Source organism: Eschrichtius robustus, chromosome 7, assembly GCF_028021215.1.
Source record: "Eschrichtius robustus isolate mEscRob2 chromosome 7, mEscRob2.pri, whole genome shotgun sequence".
Lineage (NCBI taxonomy): Eukaryota > Metazoa > Chordata > Mammalia > Artiodactyla > Eschrichtiidae > Eschrichtius > Eschrichtius robustus.
The window spans coordinates 111,445,281-111,470,146 of NC_090830.1; the positions used below are offsets into that span (position 1 = coordinate 111,445,281).

The window sequence follows — 24,866 nt, forward strand, 5'->3', positions numbered from 1 at the left end:
TGTTTCAAGTCAATTCAATTCAGTCAACCTTTCCTGGGCATCCATCGCAAGACAGGCTTGGTGCTGTAGGATCCCAGAGCAGAACAAGATATGATTCTTGTCCTTAAGGAGCTTACAGTCTAGTGGGGCGTGTAAAACACGTGAGCCCAGAGAGCAGAAAGGCCCATCAGAGATCTAGATATGTGTGTTGTGAAGGAGGCCTGGGCTGCAGGCCATGGGAACTCAAAGTGGGGAGGGAGTGAACCTCCAGGAAGGGCTGCTCTTTGAGGAGGGGCCTGAGGGATGGACAAGGGGCACGGTTCAAAGACAATGGTAGATGAAATTCTATCGGACAGACTGAGCCTTGTGACCAGAAGACACTGTGTTGAAAACACAGGGGTGCTTTGGCTGGGATGAAAGGGCCTGAGGGGAAGTCGTGGCAGTAAGGCTGAGCGGAGGGGTTAGGGTCACAGGAGAGCAGGCCAAGACGGGACCCTATAAGGAGTTTGGACTTTTTTCCTGCAGACATGAGAAGCCACTGCAAGTGTCTGGGCAGGAAGGGACAAGAGCAGGGCTGGGCTGGGGAAGACCCTCCTCCAGGAGGGTGGTGGTGATGGCAGTGGGGAGACATCTCAGGAAGCAGTTGAATTCTGGGTGAGGGACAATGGTAGCCTCTAAGTTTACTCTTGCTGCTTAAATACTTACCCACAGGCCTAGCCAGTTGGCAAGAAGGATCAGAGACCCTGCTTCTTTTTTTTGGGAGGGGGTTCTTTTGCCTTGACTCACCCCTCCTGACCAACCCCAGGCCAGATGGAGCTGTCCTTCCCCTGGTGGAGGCCAGAGCCTATTAGGGAGGCCGGTATTCCCTGACCACCCCCCTACCCCAAACACACACACCACCACACACACACTTGATCCATCGGACCCAGGTGGAAAGGGAGGGGAAAGGAAAGGCTAGAGCAAAGGCAGACCTTTCACAGCCCATTCCCCCCTTCCCCCACTCTGGGTGCCTCCAAGCAGCCAGGCCCAGTTTGCATTAGGGAGCAGCTCAGATGATTAAGAATAGGGGAGATAACTATGTGTCAAGATGATGTAGCCCAACTCTGCAGTCAGGCCAAGGTAGCAGAGCAGCTGGCAGGCCGGTCGCAGGAGGCAGCCTCGGGCATGGGCCGCACAGACACCCAGGTGTATCCTTCAGCTACTGGGCCAGCACCACAGGCAAAAGAGAGAGCTGACTTGGGCAATGAGGGACGCTGGGATGGGAATGGGGATACATGTCAAGGGACTAGACCTCGAGGGAGTGGAGGGGCAGGTCTCTTTCCAGGTGGACCCTGTACCCCTGCCAGGCTGGCTCGATTTCGGCCCCACCCACTGGGGCATCTCCCTAGAAGTGTCATAGCCCAGGGGTGAGCTGTGAGCCTCTCTGTCCTCAAGGAAGCCACTCCCGCTCCTGCCTGTGGGTACAATTCGGCCTGTTCTTCAGCACTAACAATGTAACGGTGGTGGGCATTAGCGAGGAGAATCACTGCAGCGTGTGCTGGCATTATTGGAGACAATCTCAGCAGTAGTTATTGGTGTTCACAGTGATAATACCCAGAGCATTACTGGCATTGGTACTCAGAATATGGACAGCGTTATTAGTATCTGCAGCAATCAGATCTGTGGGGACATTAGTGAAGGGCCGATCAGCTGTGACTCTGGGGAAAAAGGAAACTGACAGTGACTGTGAACCTGCTTGAGACGCCCTCTCATGCTTTGGCCTTTGGAAGAATGGAAAAATCCCGAGACTTGCCTTTAAGAAATATGCTAGTCAAGAAGCTTTGACCTCCCCTCCCCAAGAGTCCAGGAGGTCCCAGAATGAGACAGGTAGACAGACCAGGGATAGATGAGGAAGTTATGTCACAAAGCACCTGGCAGACAGGCTGTCCATCCTTCTGAGAAGGTAGATCCCCGTTCAGTACCCTGCTAAAATCTTTCCCTCTTCTTGGCTACAATTATGGGTGGGTATATTAGGGTCCTTTGAAGGAACACTGCTTCCCCGAATGTTGCATGCCCTGGCTTATGTGGGTGCAGGATAGGGACTCTGGTATTTTTTTAGGCTGAAAGACCTAAGTCCTTTACCTTCACCCAGTTGCTTTTGGCTGTGGCCTAAAGCATTGCCGTCCATCAGTGTTGTTGAAGGCCAGAGCAGTTACATAACTTGTCCAAAAATCTGAACGAAGTCATATGTATGAGTCTTTTGATCTGTGTGAGGGGAGGTGTGTTGGTATCATCCTTTGATGTGTGGGATTGCGGGGGGCCGTGATTCTGCCTTCCATTAATTAGGTGCACAATGAACTGTGCAGTCGAGTGGTGCCAGGCCGGTGCAGTTGTACGTTTGCAGGCAGGGCAGGCTGCGTGGCTGCAAACGGCCGAGACCTGTCACTGCCTTTAATAGCTCCCTTCTGCTTTGGATGAAGCCGTAACTTCAAGAAGTGGTTTATTTCCTTAGTTGGTTTCCCCCGCAAAAGTCCCCCAGTGTGTTGCTCAGGTTTGACTTGGAGCAAACGAGGGGATTAGGCTGTGGGAAGGAGCAGCATCTGCTCTGCCTGGGAGCCTGGGCTTCAGGCAAGAGAAGGCGGCAAAGACCCCCACGCAGAAGAAGGATTCGGGGTGGAGGCCAGCAGGCAGTCCGGGGAGCACAGCAGGGATGGGCAGTGTGGCTCAGTGGGAAGGGGTCTGGAGGGAGGCGCAGCCGGGTTGGAGTCCTAGTGCCTTGGGCAAGTCACGTAACCTTCATCAGCTCAGTCTTCTCCTCTGTGAAATGGAGATGGTGACGGTACTTACTTCACAGGGACCGTGGGGAGCACTACGCGAGATCATGGATGTGGAGTTGAGCCGACTCCATCTCGGAAGGTGGCTCGCTGTGTGTCTGGGGAGGAAGGCATAATTGGCAGGTTTATGTTTCAAGGGGAAATGAAGTTGTGTCAGAAAGAAACTTTTTTGGGTACAGGCTCTCTCATCTTGGTGCAGCTCCTTTTAAGTAGGGCAGCCTAGGGAAGCTGATGCTGGGATAAACCCACCTAGATGGGACCAGGGCAGTGGGGGAAAGATATGAGCCTCCCCTGTGTGACTGGGAGGACCTCTGTCCATCTCTGCTTGCTCATCTGCTCTGCGGTTATCCACTTGGGCCGCATGTCATCTCCTATTAGCCTCCACGGGCATTTTAGATGTGGGTAAATAAATACGGGACCCCTTCTTCTCTAACATGGAGGCATCCCTCCCTCTATCCATTGCTGTGTATTTCTGCTCCCACATACAAATTTATTTATTTACCTTCGGAAATGTGGGTTTGTTTTGTGGACACGTGTGCTTTTTTACATGGGTTATGCAAATGTGGGTATTGTGTGTTCTCTACCTTTCTGAGATCGTTGGGTGAAAGGGGATGCAGAACTGCATTGGGCAGGCATGCAGTTTTCTGGGTAGTGTATGCACTCGAAGAGGTGATCAGATGTGAGCAGGTGCATGTCCGTGTCCCTGTCAGCAGCGCCAGGGAGCTGGGAGAGCTCTAAGCCAGGCCTGGGTGTGCTAAGGCTGCATGGTCTTGAGGTATAGGTTCGCGTATGGAATTTTGCCCAAAGGGCCCTGTAGGCATCACCCTGCATTCTGTTGGCAAAAGGATGGGCTGTCCTGATCCTGCCTCTAGGGGTGCACTGGCCCCCAAGGCAAGGGAGACTGAGACTGGGAACCCTTACAGAGGAACCTGGTCTCCCAACCTCAGGGTTTCCACCCCCCACCCCCCACCCCGGTCTTCGACCTGCCTGTCTTTCGCGATCTCTCAGTGTCTGTCTCTTATTTGCTCTAGTCGAGGTATACACTGATCCTGCCCACATTAGAGGAGGTGGAGGTTTGCATCTGGTCTGGACTTTAAGAGGTATGGGGGCCAGAGGGAACATGGTGCGGGGACCAGGGGAAAGAGCCGGGGGTGGCCGTTAGAGAGTCTTCAGAGAGTGGGTTCCTAAGGGCCAGAGAGCAGAATAGAAGGAGGTGGCCCAGGATTCCACTGGGAAACCAAGAGGCTAACAGAGTCTCAGGGCCTGGCTCACTTCCGCCTTGGGCTACTGCTGGATTTGGGGGCTGAGGCCCTGTGGCCTGGAGGATCAGGCCCTCAGTGGATGGGGGACACTTTTTCCAGCCATTGGAAAAACAAAGAGCAGATCGGGTAGTAAAACAAAAGCAAAGGAGACCTGGAAACACCTGACAGCCCTAATTCATCACGGCCCAAGTTTTTTCCTGTGTTCCCATTATATTTGTTTGTAAAAGTGGAAATCAATTTTGAAGGTAATTTTCTGGAAAGAATGGAAGGGAGGTGGGAGGGCCGGATAAGGCAGAGATGGTAAAAGGAAAAATTTAGGCCAGGCACAGCCCAGGGGCAGCTCTTGGCAAGGTGAAAGAAAATTGCATATTCAATCTCCATCCATGAGTCTCCCTCACTGCTGCCCGCCTCCTGCTTGAAAACAATGAAGGCTTTTTCCCAACGCTGGGCAGGGCCTCGGTATCAGCCTCACTTTAACTTCAGGGTCATTAATTCCCTGATTATTGAAGGAGAAGAGAGGGTTGCAGCATCAGTTCCAAAGGCACCCCCCCCATGTGATCAGGCCCTGGTTGGGGTGGGGTGGGGGGCAGCCAGGGTGAGGTGAGGTGTTGCTTCAGAATAGCAGAGGGGTGGGAGGGAGGAAGTGGGGAGCCAACTGGACTGGGGGGAAGGAAGCCAGGAGGAGGGGAGAAGAAGGCAGTCATTACTGCATACCTCTGTTGTGTTGTTATTGCAAATTAAAAGTAGCATGTTCCACTCCGCAGCTATCTTTGGGGAGGGAGGGGCACCGAGGGAGGTGGGGGATCTTATCATTGCTTCTTCAGCAGACCAGCCGTGGTGTCACCGTGTGAGGTGACATTTGAATTTACAATTCCGCTGAGAAAAGCCATTAATTCGCAAATTAACATTTCTCCCTCTCCCTCTCTCTTTAACACTCTCTCCCTCTCTCACATGGATGTGCAAGCAATTGAAAAGACAAAGGAAATAGCCTTAAGGAAGAGACTTTACTGCTAGTCTGTCTGTGCTGAGATTGCTCCCCCTGCTTCCAGATAGATAAACCAATTACCTGAGCAGCTCTGCTCCTGGCCGCCCGCGATCACCTCCTTTTGTAGGCTGCCTCCATGGCTGGATTACACTCGGTGTATCTCATTAATGTAAACCAGGCATGCCCTGGTCACCAGGCTCTCTTCCCTGCTCTCCTTCTGGAGGGGCAGCGGAAGGAGTGCTGGTGTCAGAAAAGGCAGGCAGGGAGGACCCTGGGAAAGAGGAGAGGCCGCCGCTGGCCAACTGCCAGGCCCTGGGACTCTGGGTGCTCAAGGCCCAGGCCTTCGGTGGTCCTGGAGGAGGCTGCTGGGGGGGAGTCTGCAGGTGAGCGCTCCTTGGCAGGTTTGCACGCGTGGACATTTAGAGGCAGAGGCAGGAGCCAGAGCCTGACTCTCTGGGGCCCACAGCGCCTGTTCTCTGTGGCCTTTTGGTCCAGGAGCCGGGGGCTGGCAGAAGCAGAGAGGGATCTGAGCGCTCCCTGCATGGGAAGAGCTTAGGGAAGTTTCGCTGAGTCCACATCATTTTAGTGGGACAGGATGCAGCCTGAAGGAGCTGGGAGGGGTACAGAGGAGGGCCCAGAAGGCAAGGTGAGGTTGCGCTATGTTGGGTAAACAAAAGGAGGTTGCACTGATTCCTTAACCTAAACCCAGCACTTGGGCACAGTTATGTCTGTTTGTCACTCAGTCCCTACACACACACTCCCAGCCATCCAACTCCTTTCTTAGAGAAGACCCATCCAGGAACGTGGGCCCGGGGTGCTGTGCTCTCAGACCTCTGGAGTGAGCTTACATCGTGGGCAGGATGTCGCAGAGCCTTTTTTGCTTTTACTCTCCTCTAGGCCCCGGCCAGGCACTGCATGAAGACAGCATATTGGCAGAGGGAAGCCAAGCAGAGTTTGAGTTTCTGTAAGGAAAGTACCTCTGTGGGTTATTGCTAGAATTATATGATTTCACACACACTACGTACTACCAAGCACAGGTCACAGACTCTGAACCTAAGGAGGCAGGTTCTATGAAGGTCCAGAAACAAAATCTGCATGGAGGTAGTCATCTGTCTAGACAAGCACCCAACTTTAACTGTATTAACAAAGCTCAACCTATGTTCATTTTCCGACAAATATTCAAACCCTGGCTACTGTCCGCTCCAGCCCAAGAGTGAACTAAGGTTCAAAGGTCAGCATTTGCTAAGACACACACACACCCAAAATCCACTGCTGAACACACATTCATTGTTATGAGTATATCTTCCTAGTAACATGGGAAATTAGACCGTTCATAGCTGAGGGGGGGATTTTTCTATCTTAGTTGGATCGCATACTTGAGCCTGACTCTCAGGGTAATGTTGGCTACGAGCCTGTTGGACACCAACCACGTCATTACACATAGTGAGGTTTAAAGGTTTTATTGAGACCTTTACCTTGGGCCCTGTGCACACTCGGACTTACTTTTTTCTGTAGAGAGATAGCAGGGTTTAGCCATGGCTGTGTGTAGCTGACATAGGTGTGTGAATTTGTACCTAAATCCCTGCGTTTATGTCAGAGACTGCAGCCAAGTCATTAACCGCCTTAGTTTCCCAGCCAGTTCATGCTGTTGTGGATAAAGAGTTATACTTGGTTGTCTGAGGAAGGATGTTGAGATTTAGCACAAAAGAGTATATTTTTTTCGAAAAGTGCCAAAAAGTCAGAATGGATGGGTTGACCCCGCTCCCCAGGAGAGGAGGTACAGACTTGCAGTGGAGGGGCTGTGTGTGACCCTCCACCACTGGAAATCGGGGTGGGAATGGCAATAACTTTCTCAGCAGAGGCCTCGGGTCCTCCCCACCCCCACATCTGTGCACTCCTGTGCACGTGTATGCACACCCACCGTGTCAGAATACATCTTCAACCCCTTGTCTTCCACTTGGCAACTACCTTCCAGCCCTGCAGGTAGGTATCGTCCTCCTTCCCCCGCAGGCAAGGGCACCAAGAGAGAAATCCGGGCAGGGGCCTGGAGGACCCCTCAGAAAAAGGGTTGGGGAGAAGGTAAGCTGGGGAGACCCAGGAGTGCCGCCTGCCAGAGGAATGGGTCCCAGCAGCCTCCCGACCATTGCTGGCTGCACAAGAGGGGCCCCAGAGCCCAGGGAAGGGCCCCTCCCTTGCTTGCCTTCCTCAGGGCCCCGGTGGCCAGTAGGGCTCTCTGGGACCCTCCCCATTCTCCCCCGTGGGGGTGGAAAGGCCAGGAGGGTTGGGGGAGGGCTGGGAGACGGATCACGAGCCTCAGAGCCGAGTAGTTGCAGCACAGCCAGTAATTCAAACCATCCTGACCCTTCGGTGAACTCAAACCTGCTGACCTTGACAGCACCAGACAAGGGAGGCCTCACAGACCTCAACCTGCACGGAGGCCTCGCCTTCTCTCCCTCCCTTCCTTGGTGCCTGTATCCCAGCCTCCAGGTGGCTCCTCATTTGGCCATCCGAGCGAAATGTCAGCATCCCTCCCTCCCTGAGGTGCCCGCCGGCCTGCCTCAAAGCACCCTTTGTGCTCATCTCCGCTGCAGACAAGCGTGTGGACATCTCACGGGGGTCTTTCCAGGGCTGGGCTGAGGCTTCCTCCTTCAGACAGAGCTTTTACACCTTGCCCACCCGTCCTCCTCCTGCCCAGGCTTCATCTTTTTCAAGAGCACTGGCTATAGCGCGTGTGTGTGTGTGTGTGTGTGTGTGTGTGTGTGTGTGTGTGTGTGTGAAAATCAGTAGGAAAGCAGCCCCAGGAACCTGCATTAAAGTAAATGCAGTTTATGAAGTTTATGCTCTCCTGGGGAGAGCTGGAGTCCATCCAACAGCCTCTCGGAGCCCGCCAGACAGCTCCCGAAGCAGAAAGTGCAGGCAGGAGTGCGAGCAAGCCGGTGGCAGAGGGGGAGATGCACGGACACACACACACACACACACACACACACAGTCTCTCTGTCTCTCTGTCTTTCTCTCTCTGTCACTAGCTCACACAGATCTCCCTAGGCCCCAACAGACTGCAAAGCCTGGGATGGAGGGATGCAGATGAGTGTTTGGTAGAAGGGACCCTGGGAGCTTCCCTTCCCTCTTCCCTCCCCACCCCCATCTCCATCTCCTTTGCAGTGTGGACCACTGGGGCAACCAGCTTGTGGAAGCTGCTCTGGGAAAAGGGCAGTGCAGGTGGTCTTGAGGTCTAGGTAGGAAAAGGGACCAGAATGTGGTCTCCCAAGAACCTGCCTTTTTTCTGATGCTGGGGATCCATTTTTCTCTGGCACCTTGGTCTAGACCAATCAGGTACCCCACAGCTACTGAAGACAGCCCTTAAGAAGAAACTTAAGGAGTCTCTTAAGGAAAAACAATCAGAGACAGTATTTTTTCTGGGAATTCAGAGGAAATAAATAGTTGACCAGGTTAGGATATGGGAGCTCTCAGAAGGACTTATAAGCAAGGCGGAGTAACTGCCTTTCTAGACTCTTCTGCATGTGCACAAGCACATGGGTTCATGTGTGTGTTCACTAATAATATGTAAGTGGGCCAGAATCCTTGACTTCAGACAAAAGGAGAGTGTGAAGAAAGATGACTGGAAAGGGAAGTATGTAGCAAAGCCTTCTCTGTGCCCAGGGCAAGGTGGCAACATCCAGTCTCCTGCCCCGGTGCTTCCATGACAAGCCTGAGCTGGGGACGGGCAGTAGGGAGAAGCCTACCTCCCACCTTTTCCTGAGAACTCCGTGTCCCTATGCAGGTTCTTCCAGGAGCTGGGACAGAGGAGGAAAACAGAGGTAGAGTCATCTGAAGGCAGAGAGTCAAGCAGGAGAGGGTGCAAGGGAAGGGGAAGGATGGCTGGAAATTGATTGTGGAGGATGCTCTGGGAAGCCAGGAGACACAAGGCCTGGAGGGAGGCAGAGACTGCCCAGGGATGGCTTTTGCCCTTTCTCTCCTCTTTTCTCTCTTCCTCCCTCCCTCCTTCCCTCCCTCCCCCTCCTCATCCCTCCCCTCTTCCCTCCACACATCTTTATTGGTTCCAGTAATAGTGTTGATTTGCATGTCAGGCAAAGCTTTGCTACACACACAAAAAGAAAACCTCAGCCGTGGCGGTGTGGCAGTGTCAGCTCTCGCTGTTGTTCGACAGTGTAAAATTAAATTAATAAAGCCCCCAACACAGGAAAACATAACAGGAAATTAATGGCCTTTACTGTCGCTCTGATGCAGTCATTTGCAACCCTGCTTTCCGCACCAAAGACTTCATAAATGCAAGCAGTTTCTCTAAACAAGCATACTTAGAGCGGCCTGGTGTGTAATTTTTCGCCTTGCTTGTGTCCTTTGAGCTAACAAAGGCCCCTTCCCTTCTGGCTCCAGAGAGGTTTCTAACTCGTTCTGGCCCCAGCTGGAGCCCGGCCCCAGGCAGAAGGCCCCAGCCCCTCCTGAGAGCCCAGACAGGGCTGAAGGAGGACTCAGGTCCCATTCAGACAGACCCTCGGCTAGCCCTCCTTCCCCGCCAGCGGCCAGTGCGCCCAGAGCCCCAGAGTCTGCCTGCAGGCCAGCAGGAAGGCTCAGCGTATGCTCTCAGCCAGGAAGGTTGATCACCCTGGGGAGTTCACCCACACCCACCCAATGCTCACCCCTCCCCTTCCTCTGTGCGGCGGCCTCTCTCTCCCACTACCTGTTTGTTCCCCTTCCCCCATCTGTCCCTGCTCACCGTCCTTCTACTTCTTCACATAGGGGTCACCACCACCACGCTGGCAGCACGTTGGCAGTGGGTGCCCATGACCCACTTTTCTACAGGTAACTGGGGGCTAACTTATTCAAAACGGGTGTAGTGCCAGTATGGACATAATTCTCTGGGGTTCTAGGTCTCCCATATATCCCTCTTCTCCCCTGGTTGGTTAGAACATACGAGGGCCCTAAATGATCATTCAGGCCATCTCTCTGTCCTTGGGCTGATTTCCCATAAACCATTTCAGAGAGCTGAGAGTCTGTGGTTTTGCTTCAGTGTGTAAACAGGTGGGATACTGAGAAAACTTAACACTGACCTCTCTGGGGATCTTTGTGGGCCCAAGTTCCCCCTGTGTTAGGATGTGTAAGAGGAGCAAATAACCAGGTTGTGGATCTCACGGAACTTACAGTCTATGGAGAGGCAGGGCTATCCCAAATCAGACAATAAGCTTTTTTTTTTTTTTTTTTTAATTTATTTATTTTTGGCTGTGTTGGGTCTTCGTTTCTGTGCGAGGGCTTTCTCTAGTTGCGGCGAGCGGGGGCCACTCTTCATCGCGGTGCGCGGGCCTCTCACTACCGCGGCCTCTCTCGTTGCGGAGCACGGGCTCCAGACGCGCAGGCTCAGTCGTTGTGGCTCACAGGCCCAGTTGCTCCGCGGCATGTGGGATCTTCCCAGACCAGGGCTCGAACCCGTGTCCCCTGCATTGGCAGGCGGATTCTCAACCCCTGCACCACCAGGGAAGCCCGACAATAAGCTTTTAATTGAATGCTGAACCAGGTGGCTGAGTGTTCAGTGGGAATCCAGGGAAGTGGCTAGACGAGCAGGCAGGAAATGGGACTTGAAGCTGGAAATGGCTGAGATTTGGAGAGGCTGTCTCCAGGGCTATCTCCCCTATGGAGGGAGGCCAGTGGCTGGACTAAGAGTGGTGACAAGACAGAGTCAGATTCTTAAAGGTCATCTGGTTTTGTCTGCCACTCACATGGAACTCTCCCCTCTAGCAGTTCTGTTTGACGGGTCACAGCCCCTGCCTGGACACAGGACATAGATGGACAGTTGTCACTGTCAGCAGCACTGCCTTTATACTGAGTCAGTGTGGTGTTGAGGGAAGAGGATGGGACTTGGAATCCCGATGTCTGGATTGGGCTCCATCTCCTCTCCTTGCTTGCTCTGGGACCTTTGGCTGATTACATAATCTCTCCGAATCTGTTTCCTCATCTTTAAAATAAGATAACAACATTTGCCACATAGAGTGGTGGTAAAGATCTTCACGCAATAGCCCCTCTTTTCTCCCTCCCTCCCTCCCTTCCATTCATTCCACCTGATTTACTGAGCACCTAACACCGGGCTGAGCCCTGGGTGGATTTCAGTTTCTCACATGGTGTGGTCCCTATGCTTGTGGAAGGCCCTTCACCATCCTGGTTACCCATCTCTGAATTCATTCTTGACAGTTAAAGTCCTTCTTAAATGAACAGTAAACTCTAGAGACAGTCTAGCCAAAGCCAAGGACAGTAGAACGCTTGCCATTCTCCACCTGGAGATTCTACATCCATAATGTAGCCTAAGATTACATTCGATTTTTTAGCAGCCGTGTCAGACTCAAACTCATATTGAGTTCGTGGTCAACTAAAACCTTGAGATCTTTTTCACATCAATTGCTATCAAGCCAGGTCTACCCCATTCTGCACTTGTGCAATTGATTTTTTTAAAACTTAAGCATAGGGCATTCCATTTATCCCTGTTGAATTTCATCTTGTTGGTTTGGGCTCTTAATTCCACCCAATTAAGATCATAAGGATGTCTTCTATGTCATCATCCAAGTAGTTTTTTTTTCTTGTTTGTCCGACATCTCCTACTCGTTTTTTTAATTTATTTTTATTTATTTTACTTTATTTTTTATTTTATTTTTTTAATATTTGGCTGCATCAGGTCTTAGTTGCAGCACGCAGGATCTTCGTTGCTGCGTGGGGGATCTTTCATTTCCATGCGCGGGCTCTTCATTGCGGTGCGTGGGCTTCTCTCTAGTTGTGGCACACAGGCTCCAGAGCATGTGGGCTCTGTAGTTGAGGCACGCGGGCTCAGTAGTTGGGGCCCGCGGGCTTAGTTGCCCTGCGGCATGAGGGATCTTAATTCCCCAACTAGGGATCGAACCCATGTCCCCTGCATTAGAAGGCGGATTCTTTACCACCAGACCACCAGGGAAGTCCCCCAAGTAGTTTTTGTTAAGAGTTATTTTCCTTTAAAATAAAGGAAAGCCACATGGCCCACCAGTGGAGACGTCCCTCCTGGTTGCTTTAGGGACCATTGAGCCCAACAGCCATCAGCCATTTCACTGTTCTTCATCTTGTCCATAAAGTTAGGAAGACACTCTGTGAAATTCTCTGTTACCAATTCACTACACCCACAGTGTTTCCTTAATCAATCAATTTTAAAAATCCAATATAAGTTGATGAGAAAATTGAATGTCTGCTATGGATAAAGCATAGCAGGACTGATTTACAAAGGTAAATAGGAAGGACACAGTCCTTGACCTCAAGAAGCTTCTAATCTAGTAGGGAGATAGATGTGCACACCATTACACAAGCAGAATGTGATAGAACTATGATCAAGGTATAAAGTGCTATGATAAATGTAAAGAAGGGGGGGGCAGTTGCTTCCCATCAGGGCAATTGAGGAAGTCTTTGTAGGGATGGCATTTGATCTAAGCACTGATAACTAGTTAATGTGCTACCACTTATTCTTGGGGCGTGCGTGCAGACTCCACAGTATTACCATTTTCTTTTCTAATACCCACAAATTAACTGCATGATAATTTCTTCTAAAAGATTTCCAGACCCTAATATTAAATGTATTAGACTGTTGTTTGCATAAGCTTACCTTTCTCCGCTTTTCACGATGGCACTGGTTTTGTCACTGTGTTGCCCTTTCATTGTGACCACTCAAGGATTATCAACAAAAACTTTAGGATGCTATCTACCTCCCCCCAACCACCACCCCACCTCACCTGAGTTCTGATATACGAATTATCTGGGCCTGGGAGAGGTAACTCAATTGAAATGGTTAAGAGTTACCTGCCTGGCCTCCTCCTGACCTGGGCAACTCCTCCTGGTCCCATTTTTTTTTTTTTAATTATTTATCTATTTTTGGCTGTGTTGGGTCCTCGTTTGTGTGCCAGGGCTCCCCCCAGTTGCGGCGAGCGGGGGCCACCCTTCACCGCGGCGTGCAGACCCCTCACCGTCGCGGCCTCTCCCGCTGCGGAGCACAGGCTCCAGACGCGCAGGCTCATGTGGCTCACGGGCCCAGTCGCTCCGCGGCACGCGGGATCCCCCCAGACCAGGGCTCGAACCCGTGTCCCCTGCACCGGCAGGCAGACTCCCAACCACTGCGCCACTAGGGAAGCCCCTGGTCCCATTTTGAAGATTCTTTTCTTTGATGGAGAAGACCAAGTCAAGCCAGGGGTTGAGAAGTTCTGCCTTCTCTCTCAGTAATGCATCCTTTCCTGAGCACTGAGCTTAAACTTGCCTTCCTTTTTGTTCTTTCTCCAGACGTAGCTACCAAGGCCCTTTTTTGTTGTTTCAGCTTGTTCTGAGCTTTTGTCTTCCTGACAGGCTCCTGCTACTCTCATATCCATCCCTGGTTATGGTCCCCTCCTTCCATCTGTTGTGTGTGTCCTTTATAAGAGGAAAAAAAATAACTTTTGTCTGATAATAAGTGTAATGTATGCTCATTGTAAAAATATTTGGAAGATACAGTAAATTTTTTAAAAAATCACCCATAATCTCATCACCAAGAGAATTTTGGTGATGAGATTTAGAATTTTGGCATATTCTTTACAGTCTTTTTTCCCCCCTGTGTATACATAATTATATATATATATATATATATATAATTTTTATCAAAATTGGAATGATACTGTATATACAGCTTGTGTCTCGCTTTTTTCACTTAACATTATATAGGACCATTTTCACATATCATTAAATATTCTTTGAAAACATGATTTTTTAATGGCTGCATAATCTTCCACTGTTCCATGTACATGTCCTTTTAAAATCTAGGCTCATCATATTTTAAAGCTTATTCATGTGCAATAACAATGATTTCCCTTAAATGCCCTCTCTTTCCACCCTTCCCCCACTCCCACTCCCTTTACTTTGTCAGGTTGATTATTTGAGCTTGTAGCAGCAGAATTTCATTTTTAGAGCATCCTGTCCTCATGGAATTATATTCCCTTCTAGAATCTCTTGCCATGGGATCACACAACCATTCTTTCCCTCAACACATAGCAGTTTGCTTTTCTCAAGTCAGATTCTGTGCAATGCCCCCTTCTTTTGCTACTGTCACCTCTAGACATGGGTGCTTTCTCCCCAGATCCCCAACACTTCCCTTTTATCAGTTTTTTCTTTCTTGGTCAGAATTAAGCAGCCTGGAGTAGCAGAAAAGGGCACGAGTCTGAGAACCTCTGTTTGTATCCTAACGATGACTAGCTGTGTGACATGGGGAAATTACTCAACCTTTCTGAGCCTCTTTTTTCTTTTTAAATCTCTAAGAGGGAACGGATTAAATTATCTCCATGATACTTTCTAGCTATAAAATGTGATAACACTGAATCCAGAGTGGCAATGTCCTACACTGCTTCTGTTTCCTTCTAAAAGGTAAACTGCAAGGCAAGTAAAGAATGGATCGATCTTTGCTTTTGGAATTCTATGCAACAAATCAGCCAACAGTTTTTACCACCTACTATGTGTCAGACCCTGGGCTGAGTTTACATAAATGAAAAAGATGGGTCCCTGCCTTTAAAATAGTCACAGTTTAGTGAAGAAAACAAACATTAAAAATAACGACGTGGGAATTCCTTGGCGGTCCAGTGGTTAGGACCCTGTGCTCTCACAAGCCGTGCCATGTGGCCAAAAAAATAGTGATAATAATAACTACGATACATATAGATTCTAAACTTGGCTTTGCCACTTACTGGCTGGAATAAGTACTTCGGGGCGAGTTACCTAGCCTGTCTAGCCCTTGGTTTCTCCAGATTATGAGCTCAACTGCCTGAGGCACATTGCCTGGGTTTGCACCTGACCGCTCCATCACGTGTTAGCTCTGTAACCTCAGGAAAGTTCCTGAACCTCTTCACTTCCATTTCCTCACCTACAAAATGGGGATAATAATAGGAGCTTCCTGCTTAAGTTCTGGTGAAAATTAAACGAGTTAATATATGTAAAATTCTTAGGTGAGTGCCCAATATATAGTAAGCACTTAATGTTAGCTGCTGTTATTGTAAGGATTGAATCAGTGGATTATGTTAGGCATAGTGTCTGGTACCATAATAGGAGCTGGATCGATTTTAGTTATTATTATTATTTCTACAATAGCAGTTTGGATAGATGTCTGCTGGAACACAGAGAAAAGAGAAGTGAATACTGCTGAGGTAGGAGCTAGCAACCCTCTGGTGTTCATCAGAGGAAAGTCAGTCCAGAAAAGCTCGAGGGACTTGGCCAAGGTCACATAGCAAGTGAGGGACAAAACTAGGATTTCAACCCAGCAGATGATACTCCTAGTTCAGTATTACATTAGGGCCACTAATGTAGTTAGTGTCCCCAGAGGCACATGGGTGTAAATGGGCCCAGTAAGACGGAGGTCAGGCAGGCAGGTAGCCACGCCCCTGCCTTCCACCCTATCGTGAACTCATGGAGTGTTTAGAAGCAGGGCTTGGTCAAGGTTAGCAGGTTCTCCAGGGCTGGAAGGCTGGGCAGAAGCTGGTCTTGCTCAGAGCCAAAGCTTTGGGGCAGGTTTCCAAGGACGTCTTCATGCCCTCCTCTTGAGTGTGGCTTGGGGTGACTGGCCAGGGCAGTCCCACGGATCGTCCAGTATAAGGACAGGAGACCATGGGGAATGTCATCCCACCTCCTTAGACAGACAGTGTTTGCATCAGCTTCTTCCCAGCTCATGGCTCCCCCATTTCCTCCTCTCTCCTCCTTCTCCTGTCTCCTGCCCTTCTCTCCTCACCCCCTCATGCTCCTTCCTTTTCCGTTCTCCTTCCCACTCCCCTCTGCCGCCTCCCCTCCCTGTTTTGTTAATCCTCGCTCTTCTCCCAGCCTGGAAAGCAGCCCCATTCCTCAGCATCCCTACCTCTCTCCCCGTTCTCACTCAGATGGGAGGCCAGGGTGGCAGCCCAGACCTCGCGGTCCTGCGCCACTGTGGGGGTGGGGCCGGAGCGACACAGGCGGGCTGCCCTGAATGACAAGCGGGGATATTGATCGCATTCTGAACTCAGCCCAGCCGATAGAAGGTAATTAATGACTCCATTTGCCTCAGCACCAAGGAGAACAATTGAGTTTGAAACTGCAACAACTGGCAGCTGGGGAGACTAGGGGCGGCCTGGGAGTGAACCCCTTAGAGGAGGAAGGTGGCGTTAGGGGAGCTAAGACAGGGAGAGGGGGCAGAGGCCACTGGTCAGACTGGGATGCAGCAAAGAGCTCCCACCCGGATCAGCGCCCCAACCCCTCCTGCTCCCTGAAGCCCCCTAGAGGCTGAGGTCCATCACCTACTGTCCCCACTTCCTCCACACATTTCTCTTTTCTTCCTGTATCACTTTTCCAGGTCGTTTTTGGTCTACAGGGGAAATGAGACTGACTTTCCCTGAGATTGCTTCTTGTTAGCTGTGTGAAGCACGCACATGTTTTTCACTCTCCCTCAGCTTGTTTCTTCGTTTGTAACATTGGATTAATGGTAGCTCTTCTGCAAGTGTTATGTGGGAATTAGAGATAATGTGTAATAAAGCACCTGGAGCCTGCCTAGTACATAGTTAGTGCTCAGTACATGACAGTGATGATGATCTTTGACAGGGAAGGCAAATTTGATAGAGTGGAGAGGGCTTTGGAGTCAGACATTCCTGAGTTCAAATCCAGCCTTTGGCTACTTTCTAGTTGGATGATGTTCAACAAATAATTTTGCCTCTCATTTGAAAGATAAGAATGATAGTAAATACCTCGTAAAAGTGAATGGATTTAATGAGTGTATGTGGAAGCCCTAATATTGTCAGTTTCCCCATAGATGGGTAGATGTGTGTATTTGGGCTTGGAAAACTGAAGTTAATATAGTTCTTTGCTATATTTTAAAAGAATTCCTCTCAAATGCCTAATTCCTACTTCTTGGGGTTTGGTGGGCAGCCCCTATTCCTTCCACTTTGATTTTGATGAGCCTTGGTGCTTTCTGACCAAGGAAATGGCACTATTTCATTCTCTCTGTTACCATCACCCCCACCTACCTTTTGGTCAGCACACAAGAATTTCTCTTGTCCCTTGCAGGGACTGTTTTGGAGATTCAGGTACAGTGTCAACACACAAGGAAGACAGAACACTTCTGTTTTGTCCCTTGTCTCTAGCCCTCATCCCTAATATGTGGTGTTCAGTGCCTGTTCTCCTCCCCAAGCTGCTGAGACCTCACCGGCCAGCCCTATTCATGATTGGCTGGCAAGAGGGTTCTGGCCTGGGGTCAGAGGGGTGGGAGGTAGGGCTCTGCTCCAGGGTGGCCCAGGAACGGATGGGGAGTGACAAGGTTAAGTGAATGAGGAAATCACATCTTTTTGTTGAGGAGTAAAAGCCATTTTTATTAATGATTCTAGAAGTGGTATGTGCTTCTTGTACAAAGCCTGGATCATATAGAAAAACTTAGATGAGAAGAAAAGAATTTGCTCATGATCAGGGAGTAATCACTGTTACCCTGTGGGTGGCTCTCCTTCCAGTCAAGGTGATCTTTGGTTTTACAGTTCTCTTCTTTTGCACGGAGATCAGGGCCCCACTGCTGGATCCCAGGCTCTGCACATGGGCTGGGCAGGCAGCTGCGGCTCCTCATTGCTGCTCAGGCCGCAACTGTCCACGGGCATCTTCCCTGTGCCAGGCTCCCTGGTAGATATGCCCTTGACCTAGCCACTTACCCTCATTTATGCTGCACTTCATTTACTCTGAGCCTCAGTTTCCTCACCAGTAAAAAGGGGATTATAATCCCTACCTACCTTGGAGAGTAGTTAGGAAGCCCAAATAACATAAGGTCTATGAAAGCTTTTGTTAACTGTAAGCAAATATGAAGTGGTCAGAGGAGAAGACAATATGAACCTTTGTTCCCTTTGAAAGAATAATCTACGTCAAAGTTTTAACTCAGCAGTTTGTTTAATTTAATTAATGTATTTATATCCTGCTTCATTCCGAAAAGGACTTATGGTAGCTCACTCTCCTTCAGAGACGCTACGGCTCATGCCATAGTGGACAAAGCACCTGGAATGGGCTCCAGTTCTGAGGGTCCTACTACTCAGTTGTGTGACCTTGGACTGGTCACCTCCCCTCCCCCACCTCACCACCCACCCTGCTAGTTTTCATTACCTTAAAATGAGGAGTTTGGACCAGGTGTCCCCTCATCATTCTGGGCAGTCTGGGCTCGGCCAGCTCAGGGGCCATAGGCGGTAGCCTCAGTGTAGGGAGGGTGCAAAGTAGAAAAGGGGGGATGCTGGGAGGGATGCAGTGTCCTGGATGGGGCCAAGTGGCCCTCAACTGGGTCCCCTGGGTTTGGCACCCGGGCAGCAGAGTGAAATGATGTGGAGAGCAGGCTCTGGAGTCACACAGACCTGAATTCAAATCCCAACTGTCATTTACCAGCTGCATGGCCTTGGATAAGCTGCTTAACCTCTCTTTGCCTCAGTTTCCTTATCTTTAAAATAGGTATTATCACAGCACCTACCTCGCAGGGTTGTTGGGAGGATTAAATGGCATGTAACAAGCTCACAGTACTGTGAGCTGCTAATGGATGGTGGCTGGGCAGGGGACAGCAGAACAGGACTGAATCCTCCACATATGGGACCAACGAGCACAGGGTATCTTCCTTGCTCTGGGAGGTCTTACTAAACCTTCGCAACCACATTTTCCAACCTCAATCTGAAAATGTGGCCTGAGAGTGGGAAAGAATATTGGAAATCAGAACTGCTCCGGAAAGTCCAGGACATGCGGCATCATACTCCAGCCCTCCTCTCAGAGCCCTGACAGGGGATGGGCTGGTTTTCCCGTCAAGGTGAAGGCTGAGGGCCTGCTCTGTCATTTAGAAAAGGCCTTCCCTGGAACCAAAAATGAGCAGATAGACCCACTTTATCCTACTGTTTGCGACCAGGGCCGTGGTGTGGTGAGTCCAACATAGGGGCCATCTCTGGGCCCAGTTCTCAAGCAGCCTCTGCCAGCTGCCTTGGATGGCAGTTCTGCAGCTCCAAGGTTAAGTTTCACTCTTAACTTGGAACACGGTGTGCTCTGGTGGGCAGGAAGGTGTTAGTGAGAGTGGGAAGGGCCTCTGTGGACCAGAGTCAATGCTGCTGGAAGCTAGCAAGCAGCGGGGCAGGTGAAGAAGGGGCATGAGTCTACCCAGGGTCCTGTTGTGGGTCTTCCCATATCCTCTGACAGCTAAGGATGTGTGGGACTTGCCTGACAAGTAACTGGGTGTCCTGGGATGCTAAGCCAGCCAGGTGGCTGGTCCAGAGGCCTTCTGCCAGGGGTCTGGCTTTGAATGCTACCCAGGAGAGCCTCGTTCATTCATTCATTCATTCACTCATTCATCCATTGAGTATCAACTCTGTGCCTAGCTCCATGCCTGGCACTGGATCTACAGAGATGCACCGGTCATGGTTCCTGCCCACAGGGGACTCCCAGCCTGGCTCCTTGGCACAAGGGGGTGGGTGCTATCTCATTACTTTCCTTGCTGCTCACTCTGAAGCCCAGATCAGGAGTTGCTTCTGCCTCTTCCTCCATGTTAGCCCAGCTCTGCCAGAGAGCCCTTCAGTGCCTGGGCCTGGCAGTGTCTCATAGCCCAGCTCCATCCCTCTCCCTTGCTGCCACCTCTGAGACTCTACCTTAGGAAGCCCCACCCGAGCCCTCTCTCTCCATATTCTGAGGAGGTCCCTGCAAGTGGGTGGTACTGACAACAGCTTTGTTTTCTCTCCCTTTTCAATTCTCTTCTTTTTTCAATGTTCTTTTTTCTTTTCTGCTCTTCCTCTACTCTCTTCTTCTTTCCTCCTCCACCCTCTACCCTCCAACCCCACCTCCATCCACGCCCCGGGCTACCCTCCTCACTGGATACACAGGCTTCCTGGAAAGCAGAACCAGCTGGGTTATTCCTTTAGCAAGGGCTCTCAGCCCAGCCTGTGCTTCCTGAGGCGTCTGGTGTAGGAAGCTTCTTCCCTTTCTTCCTCTCTCTCTTTCTGCCCTGCCTCTGCCTCTGGGCTTCCTTCTTCCCTGAGCTTCTCCTCCTTGGACCTCTGAGCCCAGGCTTCTCCCGGCCTCCTTCCCTCACTCCCTTCCCGCCCTTCCTCCTTGCCTTCACTCCTCCCTTCCTTCTCTAGCTGAGGGAAGGGCACCACCCTGGCCTCTGGGGAGAGCCTGGGAGAGCCTGTGGGCCCTCTGGCTGATTTGGAGGACACTGCCTCCCTGTCCCCCACCAGTAATGCCACTGCCCTCTCCCTGCCCCTGTGGCTGTCCTCCCTGTTCCCCAGAACTTTCTTTGTGCTCCTTCGCCATTCATCATGACTGCTGCCTTTCCCACCTCCCTATCACCTTCCTTCTCCTTTGAGGAGTTTCCTCAAGCCTCCTGCAGCCTCCCTTGGCGGTTCTCTCCTGCTTGCATCAGACTAGTTTGCTTTTCTGCTCCTCTAGCACCTTCTGTCTCTTCCTTGCCCCACCCTCTTCCCTCTCCTCTTCCTCCCTTTCCCCAGACCCTCGGCCACCTATTCCAGTAGCAGCCATCCTTTTGCCTTTCCGTCCTCCCTCCCCCTTTCCATCGCTGCCTCTGTAACCTGTTTTATCACCAGGGCCTGAGTATACAAAAAATAAATAAATAAATAAAAAGGTCAGTGAGTGGAGGGAGCAGCAATAACCCCTAAAACAGTACTATCAGTGGAACATGATTGATCAATTGAATTCCATAGCGGCTGAAAAATGTGGGATTAAGTAGTGTATTATACGCACAATGAGTTGAGGCATGATGTTCATTTCAAGTTCATTTCACCGGCCTCTGCCACCAGATCAGGCAATCAATAGGGGCAGCAGATATCATATATCACCTCTCTGCGGGCTGGGGAGAGAGCACCATAATCTCTCGCAAATTTAGAGTGACAGATTTGTCAAGATCTGAAGGGCCCCTGAATAAATGAAGGAAAAGAGACTCCTCCAGCCAGTGACCTGAGGACAAAGCTTCAGTTCAGCCCCTACACACACACACACACACACACACACACACACACACACACACGGGCTGGGCCAAGCCACACACAGGCACATACACAGATTTACACAGAGGCATAGTATGAGTCTCACCACACATATGCACACACCCATGCACATAACATGTGAGCCCATGTTCACAGACAAATGCACTTTACTTCCCAGGACTCATTGGTGACACTGCAGTAACCACACACAAAGACACTTGCTGTCTCCCTCTGCTCTGACAGAAGTGCTTCCCAAAAAAGTAGGAGGACTCCAGCAAGAGAGAATTAGACACAATAAAACATGTAAATAGCTCCAAGGGGTAGCATTAAGATGATGGCACACCCTTGAAAGAGAAGCAGGCACAGAAGAAACATGGGGGGACGTGGGCTCACACTCCCCATGCAGTCACACACGTACACATGCGCCTTTTCAGAAAGGCTCTTGGACTGTCACTTACACATACCCAGACATTTATTTATCTGGATGTTTATTCGTGTAGAAATGCATGTATACAGAAAATACACAAAAGGGAAAAATAAATATGTCACACCCTAACTCATATAGAGAGATGCATACACTGCCTCTAAGACAGAAAATCATTCCAGAATCTTACACAGAAAAAAACACAACAATCAAGTTTTGTGGCCTTAGGAACATAGGGAACATAGAAATATCATCAAGGCTGTCCTTGTGTCTGTCTGTCCACCTCAGACATGATCCTGGTCTCCATTCTCTCTCTCTCTCTCTCACACACACACACACCCCCCCACACACACACCCTTTCTTTGCTCTCCCACCCCCTCCAGGATCGAGTGAAGACAGGAAGTCCCATTAGGAAAGCAGACCCCCTTGCTCCATCTGGGAGGCCAGCAAGAGAGGATGGCTGCAGGTTGAGGTTAATCAATATGTAATATTTTCTATGCTCTCCTGAATGATACTGTACGGTGTTACTGTATATAATGCAATATTGATTATATCATATCGTATAATCACCTATAAACTGATACATATAACAGTCCCAGAGGAACACCCTGGGGCCTACAGCATGGGCTGGCCCCAGGCCCAAGGCTCCCCAGCTGGTCTTGGGCTAGGGAAGCCAAGGAGTGGCCAAGCTGTGGCTGGGAGGACCCAGCTTTGGGCCTGGGGAGTTGCAGGGTGGAGGGTCAGGGAGTGTGGGCACAGCAGGTACTTGGCCCGCTGTGAACTCTGAAAACCCCCAGTGGACCGGGATAGAGGGCAGGTCCAGGGAGGGAGGGGTAGCAGAGTGGTGGGAGGCCTGGGGAGAGCAGTACACAGACAGGACTGGCCTGCAGCCCCAGGGAGCGGGCACTTTGTGGCACCACCGTGGCTTTTCATACATGGGGCAAGTCTCAGCTCCCTGTAGAGACTGCAGGAGGAACCAGGCGGCCAAGGAGCTGGCCTCTGGCGGAGCCTAGCCAAAGTCCAGGTCAGGGACGAGCTGAGGAGGGTGTCCCGGGCACAGCAGCATCTACAGGGACCCTGTCTTCAGTTTCTGCCCAAGTTGCATTTCATGACTCACGTGCCACCTGCTGTCCTCCTGCTCCAGTCTCAGGCCTGGCCCAACGCAAGCAGAGTGCCTCAGCTGGGCCCTGAGTCCCTCCTCCCTCGGTGGTGAAGTTAATTACTTCACCCAGTCTCCATGTTACACTCAGCCTCGGAGATTTGATGATTTTCCACCCTTGGAGTCAGTGGAACTGAAATTCATCTCAGAGCCGAGTTCAATTCTCCACAGGCTCAGTAATGCTGGCCCGAGACACCCAGCTCCTCCCCCAGGCCGATCCGGGCCGGGGGACAGAAGGGGTTCAGGGGAGACATGCCCTGGGGAGATGGCCCCTGGGAATCCCTCTGGCTCCACCACCTCTGCCTAGCCCTTCCCACGCCCCCGAGTTGTGACAGCTTCCCTTTCTCTTCCCAGGACATTCAGGGGCTCTGGCTCTCTCAGCCAGGTCTCTGAGGCATGGCCAGCCCCTGGGCCAGCTCCTCCAGCCTGAAAACTGGGAGTAAGGGGTCCCAGCAGGGGTGCAAAGCCCTGGGGGGCCGAGCCAGGTGCCCATCCCCTTTGCCCACTATGTGCCTCTGTTGACCTGCACTCATGCCCCGAGTGTCCCTGTGTCCTCCAGATGTGTCTGAGGGCTCAGTCCCCAATGGAGATTCCCAGAGTGGCGTGGACAGTTTGCGGAAGCACTTGCGAGCCGACACCTTCACCCAGCAGCAGCTGGAAGCTTTGGATCGGGTCTTTGAGCGTCCTTCCTACCCTGACGTCTTCCAGGCATCAGAGCACATCAAATCAGAGCAGGTGAGGAAGGAGCTTTCTGCCTGCAGAAGTGGAAGGGGACTGGGCAGAGCAAGGCCTCTGGAGGACGTGCACACGTGGGTCAGCCACACGCACACCCAGCATCGTGTGTGCTGCCTTTGGGTGCGCCGTGTGAACACGGTCACACAGGGACATTATAGCAGAGCTAAGAAAATTGTGGTAGTATATGGTAGTTAGAAAGGGTGAGTTCTGGGAGCGAGTATGGCCGTAGGTAAATCTTATCCCCTTTCAGTTTCAGTTCTATCCTGTTTCCCCGTCTGTAGAATGAAGGGCTTGGACAGATGATCTGACAGGTCGTTTCCAGCCCTGCCATTCTGTGCTTCTGGCATAGAGTACTCAGGAACGTCCCTTGCCTAAATGCCCCTAGGGTCCTACAGACAGTCTGAGTAAGCCTGGGGCGTCAGGAGGTGAGCCCGCTGTGCCTGCCTCCTGACAGCCTACGCCTCAGACCCAATACTTCCCACAGATGAAGAGCAACCCGGAACACACAGCGTGGGATGCAGCCCACAACACACCAGCACATTACACAGCGTAGAAACACATCTCCTAACTGCTCCCATTCACCTGTGTACACGTGTTCACAGACCACCGCCACCCACCTGCTTGCTGCCCACCCGCCGCCCAGCCCACAGGACTCATAGCACAGCCCATCAGCCAGTAGGTGTGCACGCCCCACAGACCACCAGCTCAACGCACTTCCACGCCCGCCTCCACCCACACATCAGGACAGCCCACTGTGCACACACCCATTCCCCTCCCACTACAGCCCAGGCCAGGCCCACGGCCTCAGCACAGCACAGCCTGCCATGTGTGCACACTCGGGCACACACCCGCACGCACACGCACCAGCGCAGCCGCACAGACTGCACAGCACAGTTCCACTCTAGGACTCCAACAGCTCCCAGCCATTCGCCTTTCTCCCCGCCCGTCCTTTTATCCCGTAAGCTGTTTGTCTTCATAAAACAAAAATCAAAAGTCTTTTTAAGGTGCCCTGAGCCATAAACCAACAAAGGAGGAGCCGGCCGAGGCGGGCGGCTTGGTGCACCCTCCCCGAGTCCCCGGCTGTATTACAATGAATAACCTTTATTTACTTTCATTAGACTATTAAACACCAGCACAGTCATTTTTCCCCCTGAAACTCGGAGCAGGGCCCATAAAGCAAATCCGAAGCCTAATTGAGTTCATTTTAATTTCTCTCCGATCACAGCGAATTACTCTGGTGATAAATCAGGGGGCAGCTTCACCCCCAGTAGAAGGCCTAATTTGCAGCTAATTACAAAACTGATTTCTACAGGAAGATCAATACGAGAAGGAATTGGAAATGACGAGGCAATCCTGTCCAGCCAGGGAGGGGAGGGGCCCCTCTGGGGGGGCCAGGAAGCGGAAGGGAAAAAAAACGGACCCGAAAGAGCAGAAAATCAGTTTTAATTTAACGTAATATTAATCAGAGCAACTTTTCCTGCTTCGTGCGGGCTCCTGGTCAGCCCAGCTCTGGGGTCTGG

At 51.1% G+C, this 24,866-nt stretch overlaps 1 protein-coding gene across 6 annotated transcripts in view; it reads left to right on the top strand.

Moving 5' to 3' along the window:
* Positions 1–24,866, top strand: part of PAX2 (paired box 2) — an 89,488-nt gene that overhangs the window by 46,287 nt on the left and 18,335 nt on the right. For 3 of the 6 annotated variants that reach the window (XM_068549015.1, XM_068549014.1, XM_068549016.1), the window contains exons 7-8: positions 3,824–3,892; positions 23,171–23,346. In XM_068549015.1, the coding sequence (XP_068405116.1) occupies positions 3,824–3,892; positions 23,171–23,346 (245 nt within the window). The remainder of the gene's footprint in view (positions 1–3,823; positions 3,893–23,170; positions 23,347–24,866) is intronic. The other 3 variants (XM_068549017.1, XM_068549020.1, XM_068549019.1) reach the window with 1 other exon arrangement.